A 15,841-nucleotide genomic window follows, 5' to 3' on the forward strand; every position below is an offset into this window, starting at 1 on the left:
GGTTTTTAAATAAAATATTTTCATTGCCCATGTTAAGACGAACCTTTCACATTATCTTTGCATAAAAACCGTTCTCAAAACGTCAAAGTGATTTGACCAGCAATATCTCAACCTGAATGTCAAACGTAATCAGTATATCTGCATGTGTATGATGACGCTATATATAATTATATACATATAGCGTCTACGAGTCATCAGTGTACAGTAAATACCAGTACTGGCGCGGTGGTGAGTCTGATGTGGATGAGTGGGATAGATGAATTTTCGAAAGGGTAAGTTATGTTGTAGACGACTTGACAATTACAAGTCTTTCCATTCTCCTGTGACAATTGGTCGAATAATGTCTATCTTCTTGAGCTCTTTCAAGCATTCTATCAGCTTCTTACGTGAAAAGTCTCTCCTGCGGTTGAAAATCGATAAAATTTTCTCCGCTTGCGACCGATTGTCATGGTAAATGCGAATGTTGCGTCTTATATCATCCCTTTCCTCCTTGGCGATGTCCATGAGGCCAGCAAGACTGTCCCAGTCAACCGCAATACGTCGACTTAGTCTGTACATTTCACGAGGTGAGAGAGGCTGACTTTCGGGAGGAATTTCTTCATTAGTAACCCCATTATTGGCATTAATTTCCAAAGCAGTTTTTTCTTTCCACTTATCACCCAAAGCTTCTTCATCCTGTTCAAAGAAGAACCTGAATTTGAGGTACTTATTAAATTATCATTTACTTATTATTCAGCCACATTCAAAGAGAATCGTTTAGAAGACTTGGTGAAGACTTTAAGATCAAGGCAAAGATCATATGTTCTAAGCATTAAATATACCTCGTCCTCCATAAGATGTAATTTTTTTATTAAATCATGCCTTCCCAATTCATCGACGCATTTTCCAAAAATATCTCGACCAAAGCAATCGCTGCCATTGAAGTGATTGAGAACTTCTTCCGCTTTCGACGGAGAATCAGGATATTTTGCATAGTTGGTTCTGATTTCCTCACGTTCTTCATATGGAATATCCAAGAGCCCGGCAAGACTGTCCCAATCCATCGCAACCATACGACTCACCCTCGTTATTTCCACTCGTGTGAGTTTCGTGTTCCGGCGTATAACTTTATAGGGATATATATAATTTCAAGTGATCAAATCATGCGGTTCTCTTGTATTGATAACACGTTATTTAGTTTAATTTGAAATGCAGGTGTTAATCTTATAAATCATACTCTTGCAATAAATATGTTGCAAGGAATTCCGTGGAAAATAAGACGCAACATTCCGTGAAATTTACACATATGAATGTATATTAAAACTCACCTTTTGGTTCCGTGGATCCGTCTGAAACAAAGTGTGAAATAATAAGTACAATGAAATGATTCGATTTTTTTAACATTATCGGTTGTGAACTATATATATACGCCTGGAGCCGGTTGTATCAAGCCCGTTTAGCTTAAACGGTGGTTTAGTTCAAAATAGAAAGCAAGTCTATCGTTTTATTCAACAAGGAAACTAAATGTTTTTAACCTTAATACAAAGATACTGTTTAAAACTACATATTCAGTGCATAATATTCAAGTTGACTTATTCAAGAGAGATGTAAGAGTGTTATTTAATTTTGACTTATCCACCGTTTAAGCTAAACGGGCTTGATACAACCGGCCCCTGTATTCAAAAAGCTGTTCAATGAGAAAGTTTTCTCTGAATAGATGGAAAGATATAAGGTAAATCAGTGAAAATCAAGCCCCTATTTGGCTGGAAATACCGCCATTGAAACGTTATGAGAAGATTAAGATATCACACTCAATGAGTTTGAGTGTGAGTGAGCTTTTATAGTGAACTCATTGTAATGTTGATTGCAAATGAACACCAGCCGACAAGAGCTTTTCCAAAATATAGTGATTATTTCTGATGTCAACACCATTTTCACTGGAATGACAAAAGGTAGCTTTGGTTCAGGTATCATTTTCCTTTCAGTCGGCGTACCCCGAAAATTTTAGTACTGTTGCACGTAGATTTAACCTTTTGTTAACGAATTATGTATTCGTCGTTTAAATGCGCATGCAATCACAAAGACGTTGCATGAGTAATGTATACTTTAAGAAAAAATACCTTCTAAGTCCAGATCTTTTGGTTGTGGTGGTGGTGGTGGCACTAAAAAATTGTGAAACTGTCAGTGACTATAGGCATAGCGGAGTAAAATTAGACATAAAAGCACAGTAAAATCAAGTAACGTATAACATAATAAAGCATTACTAAAGAAATAAAATTAATTCATGATTAATATGTAATAAATGGGTTAATTTGCAAGCTGAAAAGGTCTTTTACTTCAGCTTTTCAAAAGAACAGAAATTTAATCGATTTGAATTACCGCAAGATTTCGTCTTTATCGCCCTTTCTTTCGTTTCATCAATTTTTAATACCCACAGAATTTCGTTTTCAGCTGTTGAATTCTCCTCTGAATGAACTTCGCATATCTTAACATTTTCTTTTGCTGGATACTTAATTGAGATTCCCTTGAAATGATCAACCACAAAACCGATGGAGTCTAATTGTGGTTGGTCCACTTCAAACGAAAAAATTCCGCCTGTGTATTCCGGGAGATCCAAGCACATTTGGAGACAACGATCAGTTTTAACACGTTTCCCTAATCCTTTCTCACTTTTAAAGTAACCTTCTTTATAAAGACAGTTCAATTGTTTAATGTCTTTTTCTTCATCAACGAACTCACTCACCAAGACAATTAAAATGTCTATCAGTTCATTATCTCGTCGACACAAAGCATACGAAAAGCAGGTAAATGAGTAGTTGAGGTGACTCAAAACTCTGGCCAAAACCCCGCGCTTCGCCAATATAAACAAATAAAAAGAAAATCCTTCAATTTTCATAGTAACAAATCCTTCTTTTGTATTCTCTTCAATATCACTAGCCATCGGTTCCCAAACGATTCTGCGATAATTGCAGTTGTAAGAACCACGTAGAAAAAGCAGTTCATTATCGGACACCGTCTTTTCATGTCTGAATAAAATATCAGCTGGTTTCAAGAATTTCAGACCATTGGGGAGAAACTCAACAACATTCGAAGCCCCTTGAATTAAATCCAATTCAAACAGCGACTTGAGATCAACATGTTGGTCGTCTACTCTTAAAGTAATTTCTGTATCTTTAGCCAAGCAACCAGCGTCGATTCGAATAATGACGTCTGCTGTCTTTATGATACCTCCGTCAGTAGTGATGAGCTTTTTCGATAAATCTGGACGTGCTAGAAAGTCGAGATATACAGGTTGTATCAGAAAAAGTGTAATTTGTATGAAATATCAATTTCATCCGCGCTCGATCTTCGGTATTGGTATAGTCTGAACAGCAATAAAATTGATTGGCGCCGAGCGAAAAAATTTTTAAAATTGCTCTAGTCTAGATCCTAGGAAAACGACCATTTCAGAAAGAGCGCAGGTATACATGTGTTTCTACAGCCTATATTCAATATCAAATACTCAGTACTAATACTCAGTACTAAATACTCAAATTAAGGTACGGCAATTATTAGGGGCCAAAGGACATTCTAGCCTCCCCAGATATATTAGGGGTTGGGGGAAGCGCGGTCTCCTTGGGCCCCTGCTTCATACGCCGCTGTATAAAAAGTATATCGTACTTCTACTGGGTAGTTTCATCAAACTGGAAAGCTTCTCTGACTTCAAATTTGGATCAATACTATCTTCACTTTCTATTCGTTTTCCCTAGAATGTGAGAAAAAAACTGAGAAACAGATACGTTTAACACATATTTTTCGTCACTATACGCGGACGACGTGGACATTATCCCCAGTTAGGGACGGAATACAATCGATGCTTGGTGGCGCCGAAAGAGCTTCAAAACGTAAAACAGAGACTGTATTCTGAAAGAAAAGATAACCATGCAGCGGTGATGTTGGTAAACGTTACCTGGACATAGCTTTAAACTAAATGGAATTGTTGTGAAAACGCACTTCAGGATAGCCTTGCCCTGAAAATTTGGGTCATCTGTTCTGATAGGATAGTAAGCTAGGACCTAGATTTCCTCGGCATGACTTTGCTGAGCTTCTTTCACAACACGGAAATCAAGTTCAAAGCTAGATATTGTATGACAAGGCCCAGGCTCAAACTTGTAAACACGGTTTATGATTCCGGCGTTAATAAAACAAGTACGATCGTACAAAAGTGGACCAGGAACTGCGTGACCGAGTTTCTGAACTGCATTGTATTTACAACAATAGAGAGGACAATGTATTTCTAATCGTTTGCGTATTCTTATATATAGGCTGAATATTAATGATATATAGGCTGAATATTAATGATATGTATATATTATTTGCTGCACATATAGTCAAGAATTGCTTGTAACTTGCTTCAACGGTCAAAAGTAAAAATTCGAACTCCGTCAATCGATGCGGAATATTGCTTAGAATAATTGTGCCAAGTTTCATTCCGATCAAACAAGTAATGATAGAGCCTTAGGGTTTTTTTAAAAAGCGTCGCCCCCTAACAACAACAACAACAACAACAACAACAACAACAACAACAACAACAACAACAACAACAACAACAACAACAACAACAACAACAACAACAATAACAACAACAACAAGATTAGCAGCGGTTAGGGACCAGTTCCTGGTCCAAAAAGAGAGTAGGACTGAATGATCGATATCGGCAAGATGGACATGACTAAATTGCTCACTAGTCATTGAACGTTAACGTATTGATCTCGTGTTTGATTAAAAATACAGGTTGGAATATTGCCTCAGGTTGTCAAAATCTGAGCACCTCGACATCCCCTCAATATAGATCAACAACAAACTTACGACCGCTCCATGAAGTTCATGAACACCCCTGGCATCTCGCAATGGCAGTGTTTCCGTTTCATTTTCAATGTCGTTTATCATGCGTTGAAGTTCCCCAATTAACAAGGATGAATTATTGGCACGGTTCCCCTGCTGTTCCAACTATAAATACAATAAAGCTTTCAAACTGATTATAGTCATTATACCATATGTATAATTATGATTTACTTTGAGGGTCAAATCATATCACCAGGGTAGTCACGTGAGTTCAGAAGAACTGCATGGTATTAAATATTAATGCATTGCGAACCCCAGTTTCTCCAGCTAAAAGAATCTTTTTCGCAAGACAGAAACACGGAAAAATCATATCACATCAAACGTTTATAGTTTACCTCTTCCTCTAAGTCATAAAGTCTTTGAGCAACCAGTTTTCTCAGATTACACGCTTTTATTTTCAATGATTCAATGGTCGCGGCATCTTGAGTTTTTGAAGCCTGAAGCACGTGACATATAAAGTGAATTACATATACTGATTGCATTGGTTTGCACCGGATTTTTTGCTCAACAGAAAAAATGACTTATCCTATGGAATCCTATGGATGAAGCCATGAAGCCTGAAAGTGGCTATATTTGTTTGAAACAGCTTAGCAATAATAGGAAACCTCAGGAAATTGACAACAGTCTTACCTGGCATTCCTCCACCAACGATTGTAAACTTTTTTTTTCTCTTATAACTTCACCTAGTTGAGTATTTTTCTCCTGAATATCAGATTTAAGTTCATCCAGTTGTTTGTTTTTCTGCGCAAAGTCCGTTCTGAATTCAACCAGTTGATTTTCTTTCACAAGAAGATCCTTTTTTAGTTCCCTCTCTTTTTGCTCAGCCTAAATAAGAAAGAGACGACGGATCACTGTAAGAAAAATGATCAGACTCTGCTCCTCGACTTAAAGAGTAGAAATAAAACCCAAACCAACTCTTTTAAGTAAATTAGCTTGTAGGTACACAACGTAAGTAGTTCATACTGGAAAGCTTTCGGTCCGTCAGTTGCACCGATGGAGCTTCGTCCAGGTTAACGGACCGATCGACAGCTTTGCAGTAATAAATACAGTTATACGTGGTGTACCTACAAACTAATTTATTTATTTGATGTCACCATGCATGCAAACTTACAAGAATATTATAACTCTATTAAGTTACATACGTACATATGACTTCTTACTGCAGATAGAAGTCTTGATGTACTTAACCCGATAAAGTTAGTTATACAAGTCGGGTATACAACTAAGATACAAAATTAATTTTGTGAACTATAGCTATAGTATATAATTTATATTGAATAGATACAGTATTTATACTATATTTACACCTTCTTCTCTGCTGCTTTAAGTTTTCCAGTTGTAGCAGTGTGAGCAACTTTTTCTTCGTTCAATTTCTCTTCTAACGCATCTTTTTCACGTTGGGACTATAATAATAATGTTGGAATTTTAAAACGTTACAATCAGACTGAGTCCAAGACAACATTTCAAGACCGCATACATTCAACATATTGCTTATTCGAATCCAGGTATGGCAGCTATATAAACTTATTCGATAAACTCAAAAATAGCGGATATTCACATCAGGTGCTGCCGGTGCACCAGGTGTTTGCATGTTCTAGACAACTTACGTTTTGATAAAGCTTCTCCAAACCCTCAATCTCTTCCTGCTTCGCTTTTATTTCATTTTGTTTCTCAGTGCTTTTGCCTTTCAGTGTTTCCTCTAAAGTCTTGAACTGTTTCATATACAATAAAAACAAGCCAATCGTTGTGAATTACAATTGATCCACGCTTACATGCATGTGGTAGACTTTTTTAAGGATTGTTTATTGTCTTAGCTGACATGAAGATATAAAATTTTTCATGTAATTCTTTTATCGGTTGGCAGACACTGAAATTGTTTATCGTTAACCAACTGTCTGACAGGAAGCCATATCATCCATATTCTTCGTGAGTTGAACCTCAATGCATGCTTCACATTGTTGTCATAGTTATATAGTGACTTGTAGTCTCTTTGTTCTCACCCTTTGTTCAAGGTCCTCCCAACGCCCCACATCTTCCTGCTTGGCTGCCTTCAAATTTAGTACCTCAGTCTTCTCGCGACTCAGTGCTTCCTTCAAATCCTTGTTCTATATATATTTCAAATCGTATTGCAATCAGACAAGATCATCTTAAATTTAATCACACATCATAACAGGGCTTGTATTCTAGTGAATTTAAAATATTTTACACATCAAAGCATCAGAGGGACTAAGGACACATGCAACTTAATTCCCATAAAATATGTTTTTAATTCAAATAAATTGGGCTGTCTGAGACTCAGCAATGTTCACGCAAAAAGTTATTTAAAAAGCACAGACCCGCGTCCATCGCATCACCCGGTGTATTTACCTTCCGTTTTTTTGCTTCAAGTTTTTCCTTTGTAGTAGAGTGGGCATCTTTTTCTTTTTCCAATTTCGTTTTCAACTCACCTTTTTCTTGTTGGGACTATAATAATGTTAGAAATATGAATTTAAAACATCATAACCAGACTATATAATCAGACTATAATTCGGTCCATGCATGATGCCATGATAACATTTCAACGATAATAACATTTCAACGAGCCTGTTTTCAGAAATGCATGGGCGTTCAGGAGTGTTTGATTGTAAAGACAAGCAATTAAGCATTTAATTAAGACAAGCATCCCTAATTTCAAATTTTGTCAGTTCTATTAAAACATATTGTTCGTTGACTGCTAAGGCATATATATGCTTGAGATTAAACAAACCAGTTTAATCTACAAATAACATTTTTTGTGATTTTCCACCGCGAAACTAAAAAAAATAACTATTCAGTGTATACATAACACTGGAATATTAACACTGAAATGTGTATTATTTACCTGTTTTATTGTCGCTTCAAGTTCTGAAATTTTGGCTTTGTGGGCTTCTTCGTTTTTACTTAAATTATATTCCATTTGATCTTTTTCACGTTGGAACTAGAATAATATTGTTACACAATATCTGTTCATATCTTCTATATTGGACAATAGGAATATTACAAGACTAATGAATGGGTGATTCGCCCGTTTGGAATATTTCTTATTATAATGTCATGCACCCTCACTCTAAACTTTCGCGTCAGCCGGTAGCTATTTACCTCTAGTTCTTGCTTGATCAAGTATTATCATTGCAGTAGCAGTGGGAATTGAATATGAATTTTAGAGCATTAAAAATTTATGTATTGCGACACATATTGTCTTTTTTTGAGATTCTTTCCAAAGTAAATAGAGAGCCATATATAGAGGAGGCATATGCATGTATAGCACTACAGCATTGAGTCCTGTCTATAATCATCCGCGTTCTCTTAACATGCAAGCTATAGCTTATTTTACAAATAATATTTTTGTGGTTTTTGCATCACCTTCTTTTCGTTTTCTGACAACTCTTTGATCGTTTCCTTTAATGCATTGGCTTCATCATTTTCTCTCTTTCTCTTTGTCTCAAATTCTGCGAATTTAGCCGTGTATTTGGCTTCATTTTCTCGTAATTCGCGTTCTAATTTGTCCTTTTCAAGTTCGGACTAAAATAGTTAAAGGGTTAATTCTAAACATGCAGTATCTCGAAAAATGGTTTCCGTTTAGGAAATCGAATTGAACGTTAGATTAAACGTCTGTTATTAATCTGAAATTTAAAATAAAATTATAATATTATGTTGGAAATAACTGTTTCTTCGACTTTTACATTAAACAGCAGAACAACTATAAAGAATGGTTCATTTGTATGGAACCGCTTGGTTATTGAACCGCCTGGAATATTAATCAGTTTCACAGTATTATCCCCCCCCCCTCCGTCCATTTATGCGCGTCCCAAATCACGGCTATTCAGTGAACTCATGCCGAGAGGATAGCTAGATATGCATCACGGCATGTTAAAATTGGAACATCGTTTTTGTTGAGACACCCTGTCATATATGACCTAAACGATGATTCACATTGTTCTCATGCACCCAGACTGTATTGAAAGCAATTTAAACAACTCACTCTTTGTGCTTGGTCTTTCCAACGCTTTATATCTTCTGTCTTTTCTTTCTCCAAATTCTTGATCTATAAATTTCAAAGCATATATAATATAATATATATATATAAATAATATATATATATATAATATATATTATATATAATATATATATATATATATATATATATATATATATATATATATATATACCGGGTGGCACAAAAAAATGTTCCCCCTCTTAGACTTATCGTAATTAAAAAACTAATACAGATATCTTATTCAAATAAAGTTTGTTGAACGCTGTGATGTCTAACTTAAATTTTGAATTTTGTCGTGAACAATTCTGTACAATATTAGTCGAGATCAAGCCGTTTAAAATAAAGGTGCATTTTTTGACGAAGCGAATAATATGACTAAATATCGCGACTCAACTAAGTTATGTTCAACTTCCACGATAGGCGTTTTTTAAAGCGTTTTTTTTATGTATGTTGTTTTTGCATGTTTAAAGACTCTTAGATTAAGGTATTCGAAGTATCTTTTAAGTGTATTTGATGTTAAAATAATAGTGTTCATCGTTCGAACAAGGAGTTGCAATGCACAAGGGAACGAAAGCAAAAGAGCTTGCCCGCTTTGTTATAAACATGTCTCGTTTAACGATACAGCAACGAGTTTTGATTTGTTTGGAATATGTCAGGACTAATAATGCAAGAGAAGTTTTACGTCGATGGCAAAATCATTGGAAAATATTCCATCTCCGAGCATAAAAACAGTGAAAATTGCATATGTTGTGTAATATGATTGAAATCCCATGCAAATGTATTCATATGCAATTCTAATTAGACTTCGAGTATCTATCTATCTATCTATCTGCGGCCAACGTTTTTGCAAATGGGTGTATATATATATATATATATATATATATATATATATATATATATATATATATATATACTAGTATATATATATATATATTATTAATATATATATATATATATAAATATATAATTACCTTTTCTTTTGCTACCTCAAGTCGAATTGCATCAGTGCAGGCATCCGCTTGTTTCCGTAATTCTTTTCTCAATTTATCTTTTCCTTCTTGAATTAACTATAGTCACAATAAAAGTTTTCGCTAAGCTGCACATGACGCAACAATATGTGTAGTTCATCAAGGTAGGGTTGCATATACCGCAATTTGAGCATACAGCGAATGTCATGCAGGATATTACAAACCTGTGCTTTCAAATTCATGGAATATTTATTGTGAGGCTTCTATATATCCTACGCCTAGCCCTATATAGGTTACTGTTTTAAGACTTATATTTGGAGTATAAGACTTTTAATACGTAGTTGGCTATAGCTCGAAATTCCTGCATGCTCAGATTTCGATGTGTATACGCGAAGCCGAAAGTTTGATAATTTTCTCTGGACAATTAAATTACTACGAACTTGCATTTTTATTAATACATATAAACAATCTCAGGGGTTGCTATGTTTAGGTTAAGTACAAAGAAAGCTGCTTGATTTATATTTCCCTGTTGAAAAGTAAGACTATATAAAATAATATAGCTTTTGAAACAAAGCTCATTGTTAAGGAAAAGTTGTCAATCATTTTACGTGCGTCTGCACGTAATCAAACGTTAACAAAAATTCAGGAAACTGTCGAAGGAAACTTGTTCGTCAATACGGAGCTTAAAACACCGCAATTCAATTTATTTTTTATACATATATATAGTTATCTTCTGATAACGGTTAAAGATCTAATTGAATATATAGCTAAAGGCAAGTCACCACATAGATATATTTCCCGCTGTTAATTGACCATAACAAAAAAGATGGCAGATGTACATTTTACCAGAATGCATTGCGGTCGGAAATCGTTTAAAAAAGGGAACTAACCTTTTTTAAGAACAGGCATAAAACAGGAAGTTATTTTCTTCGCTGTGTTAAAATTTCAGGAGTTTAGGAATTTTTCTTGCCATATTTTTTCAGTCAATCATTCTTAATGCCCGCAATGCACTCTGGTAAAATGTACATGCCGCCATCTTTTTCGTTACGGTCAATTGAAGTTATGCATCTTGCATGGGTCACTGTATCTATATTCTATGCATGCATGCATGCTGTAGCGTTTACATCATGCAGTGAAAAAGCTTATATAAGTGCATGGAATAATTTCAAACGATTAATTTATTATATATACCTTTTCTGAAAAAGCATACTCCTCACTGTCATTTCTAACTTTATCTCTTTGGTCTGCGCTAGCAGAACTTCTAGCCGTCACTTTACTTTTACTTGACAGCTTAACAGGCAAACTTTCCTCTTCCTTTATAGCTCTGCCTTTATCTTCCAGGCTTGTACTAGATGAGCTCCTAGTCGTACGCGTTCCTTTAGGTTTATTAGACAGCCGTAGCGACGTTTCAACCGATACCTAAACGTGAAACAGCCGTGAAAAGTCCCGATCCAGTATCTGGGGATCGATATCGCGCAGGACTGCATGGCAATAAGAATTTGGCAGTGTATAGGCCGAGCCGACAAAACCTGTAAAAATAGTTGACAAGCTCAAAACGATAAAACCAAGAAAAATACTAAACACCAGAGATGACATACCGGCCCAATTGATGGGGGATAAATGTTCAGATCATTGGTATCCACCATGCTTCGACCTTGCTCACCCGAATCTGATGGTGATACAACAGGATTACCATGCAGATTGGAGCTCTTTGCAGTTGTTCTTCTACTCATTTCTGCGTTTATCGCGACGAAACAACTTTTGCTGAATAAGAAAAAGTATATTTTTATTTATACTATAATGGACCAGAAACGTCCTCCCTTTTACCCTTTTCTGTTAGCTACCCATGGTTATATACTTCGCAGTCAAATTAAGCAAATAACGAATTGGCAAAATTCACTCACGTAATTCATGCAATGAACAAACTATCACTGCCAGGGGTGGCTATATGGCGCTTGCTATGGCCTCCCCAAATACATGTGTATGAAGAATCATATGGAAGAACGCATGTTTTTTATACAAACAAATAGCAATTTTCGAATAGAACATCACTGACACTGCATGGTATGTATTTATACCTTGGGAACGGCTTATCTCAACCGGGAATATACATGCATGCAGACTATATATATCGCATGCATATATATATATATATATATAACATACATGTATTTATAATCATTTTTAAGGCCGCGGTCGGACAAAACGATCAACTTTTAAATTCATGCAGTCCCTTCTCAAAAACTGAATAAAGTATTCTTCCGGCCCTGATCATCCTATGTCAATGACGACTACAGTCTCTTCAATTTTTATGAAGCTGAATTTCTAGACTCCTTTTGGCTTAATTTGGTCATAGACAATTACGTGGAGCTGGCTTTGGTATAAACAATTCAGTACGTGGAGCAATCATGCAGTGACTGCAAATTTCGTATTTAATCTTAGGATATGATTCAGGGGGATTCACGAAAGATAAATAAGGTTATCACTTATCCATGCCACTGGATAGTGAATATTTCAAACGGAAAAAACACCCACCAACTAGTTGCCGCTTTGGTTGCTATATATAGCCAATAAAGACTGAACCTCGCAATATTAAAGTAAAATCGTTTTCAATATACTTTATAAATTAGATACATTATAGCATTTTTAGATTTTAAGATGGTTGAAAAATCACTATACAGTAGATACCTCTATTCTGTATTCTTCTATACGAAATTGTTTCTAGTTTCTAAACTGACACATGTTGCATGTCAGATAGCGCGGTTGTTTTTTCTGAAGGTTCACACGCGAATCCTGTATAGAAACGGCTCGTAAATCAGTCGACTTTTTTATCTGCATGTGGATAAAAAAGTAAGTGATTCCTTTTTTATTCAGCCGTTTCAAGTTTCTACCCTGCATTTCTGGCCATTCGTCTTTGAAATAGGCCGTCCTTGCGCCACAAGCTTTCTTCAATACTAATAGTCAGCCTGCAAGTTTAGAACGCTAAAAAATGTTTGGGAATAAACTGCGTCGGATAACAAAGACGGTCCTGTCCGGGCATGCTCTTCAGTTTACCAGCTGGGTTTAAAAATTATTTTATTCGCGTATTGAAACTGTGAACATAACGATAATACTGGAAAGAACAGCGATAGCATGTCCTTGTAGTTAAAAATCTCTTTATACATCTCGCAGATCTTCGTATATTGCTCGGTTCTATAACAGGAATGAATGAATCCGCGGGATTGCTATTGTCAGTGATTACGAATGCAACTGCAATTTTTCATATAGCTAAAGCTAATGTCTATGCCCAGCTAGCAAAATCGAAAGCATTTTACGATTGCAGTAAAACGTGCTTTACAAGATTTAAGAAGCACGGTAAATTTTTCCGTAAATATCAAGCATGCATATAAATTCTTGCGGCGGATTTGTGAAATCCTAAATAAATATGTTATTGCGCAAACCAAAGATATATTAATGAAGGAAGTGAAACAATGATAGATACAGTTGTGCAAATCTAGCAGCTCTAGCCTGTATATGCCACTTACAAAAATGTATCAGCCAATCCTTTTGATATTTCTTCTCGAATTATTATAGCTGTTCTTTTCCACCATATATTCTTTCACAAGAATAGCGCAAGATATTGTTTTGCAATTCGGATTATTATTCAGTCTGACTCTCCGAGAATAGCTTCGTGTTTTCTTGGAAGTTGAGTCCCCGTTTACACTATACCGGATTCGCTTGTCACGATATCTTCGTTTGCCTTTAAAGGGCGATGGCTAGTAGCAAATACTTATTAGTTTGACAAATTTGGTATATTTAATTTGATCTCTGGCTGTAAGATTTTTTACTGCTATTTAAAAGCTACAAAATTTGACCCACTACGGAAGCCGTCCGGTCACAAGGTATAGCGCAATTTGCACCCACTGACCTACACTAAATGGACCATATGGATGGACTGAGCTGAGCGCTCGACATAGAATACCAATGCCTCCTCTAGTGTTATTTATCTGTATGGCGCTCGACTATAGCCTCCTCCGCAGGCATATCTTATGTATTAAAAATATGCATATTTGGCTTGGAGCTAACCCATGCTTAATAACCTAATATAATTTAACACATAAGAGATGCCTGCGGAGGAGGCTATATACATGCATGCATATTAGCTTGTTATAACAGTCCGCAATTGTTATCCTAATCGTGCTGGATGGATCAGTCTTACTCCTTATCAAAAGGACAATACGAAACGTCATTGCCAGCCACGGACTATTAGTTTAGGCCCAGCATTTATGAAAATTGAAAACCGAGCTGACTCTCTTTTACGAAACTGTTTATTTAACTGTTTTCGATCTAATTAACATGATACATGATACAAATGAATACATCGCATGTATGTACTTTACATTATTTAACAAATTTACTCATACGAGTACAAAATCTGGCTGACAACAGTGACTAAACATGCAACAGGGAAACAGTGCAGCTATAAATAAAAAAAACTATTCATAAAAGACAATAAAAATCACTACCTTTCAAAGAGCTTATAAATTAAACCTCAGCATGCAACGCGTTAAATTACACGCAAAACGAATCTTGTCCATGATTGCAGTGAATATCGCCAGTTATATCAAAATTTTAAATTTTTCACTGTTCAAATCAAAGCCAGCTGTTATTATATAATTATAGTTACTAATACATTTATTACTTTCGTACTGGGGATTGAGCATTCCACATATTGAGTATACTTGGGGATATATATGGAGTCAATACAGCTGCATACTATGGAGTCAATATAGCTGTATATATACAGTAGGAGGCAAAAGTTTGAGTCCAGTCGTTGTAGAATTCCAGTATTAAACCCTGGCAGTGTATTCGAGTAAGACATGCGTATTAGTGTTTCAGTACTGTAAACCATATTAATTACACACTGTTTTGGTCCTAATGATCTAAATTATAACAAAATAAAGTTCTTATTCCTTTACACTGCCCAAGATTGGTGGGAAAAAGGGCAAAGTGATGGTGCACAAGGACAAATAGTTGCATTAAGTATTGAGGGATTCTTTCCTCGTAAGATCGCAGAAAAAGTGAGAATTTAAAAAGGTGGTATGCAACTAACCTTGGAGAGGTTCGAAGAAACTAAATCCTACTCAAGCAAACTTTTAGCTTCTTCCGTCATGCTCGGTTTGGCAATATTGAAAGATATAATAGGATCCTAATTAAAGTAAAGTATCATCCAATTCTTCAAGGACATGGAATTTCATCTGGTACAAGGATGATCGCGTGTGTAACTACATGATAATCCCCATAAACACCTGCACATCTTCTATGTGCCAGAAATCGTTTAGAAGCAAACTCGTTTTGGTGATCTCGTTCTCATGGCTTTCCACCTCAAATTCCAGATCTGAAACCTATCGAGTACTTGTAGGAACGTTTTACCGGAAAAGGGCGAGGCACAGACCCGCCAGCCAGAATGACTTGAGGCAAGTGGTCAACGAATTCTGGCAAGGTATTAAACGTGCGACATTAAGAAACCTATGGAGTCTATGCCAGCAAGAATAAACGTCATTTCAAGAGCAAAAAAGAGGGACACTAAGCATTGACATGAAATGCATTTTTGCACATTAACATACGTAAAATGAATATCATAACGTCTCATAGTTGTTGTACAGCATGTATTTTTCTGTTTACTCGTGTACTTTTTTGTAGTTCACTTATCGGTAAGGTTTTCTGTAGAATATTAATATATGCTGCTAAAACAATGAAATACAGTCACTGGACTCAAACTTTTGCCTCCTACTGTATATATATATTAATATATATATATATATTTATTATATATATATATATATATATATATATATATACTATGGAGTCAATATAGCTGCATGTATACATATACTATGGAGTCAATATAGCTTCGGAATAAATATATATGGTATCAATATAGCTATAACTGCAATATAGCTATAACTGTAGCTATAATATATCAATTTTTATTAAATGTTACGTTACGAAAAAA

The 15,841-nt window shown here is 35.6% G+C and overlaps 1 protein-coding gene across 1 annotated transcript; it reads right to left on the reverse strand.

Annotated features, from left to right (window-relative positions):
• Positions 1 to 239: 239 nt before the first annotated feature.
• Positions 240 to 2,133, reverse strand: LOC114526821. The gene is made up of 4 exons (XM_028548344.1): positions 2,100 to 2,133; positions 1,308 to 1,328; positions 822 to 1,105; positions 240 to 675 (listed from the first exon to the last, which is right to left on the reverse strand). The coding sequence occupies exons 3-4, from the start codon at positions 1,050 to 1,052 to the stop codon at positions 301 to 303; spliced, it is 606 nt and encodes a 201-aa protein (XP_028404145.1). The 5' UTR covers positions 1,053 to 1,105; positions 1,308 to 1,328; positions 2,100 to 2,133; the 3' UTR covers positions 240 to 300.
• Between the last annotated feature and the right edge of the window lie 13,708 nt (positions 2,134 to 15,841).

This window comes from Dendronephthya gigantea, unplaced genomic scaffold (assembly GCF_004324835.1).
Source record: "Dendronephthya gigantea isolate DGI-Jeju-01 unplaced genomic scaffold, DenGig_1.0 000042F, whole genome shotgun sequence".
Taxonomy (NCBI): Eukaryota; Metazoa; Cnidaria; class Anthozoa; order Malacalcyonacea; family Nephtheidae; genus Dendronephthya; species Dendronephthya gigantea.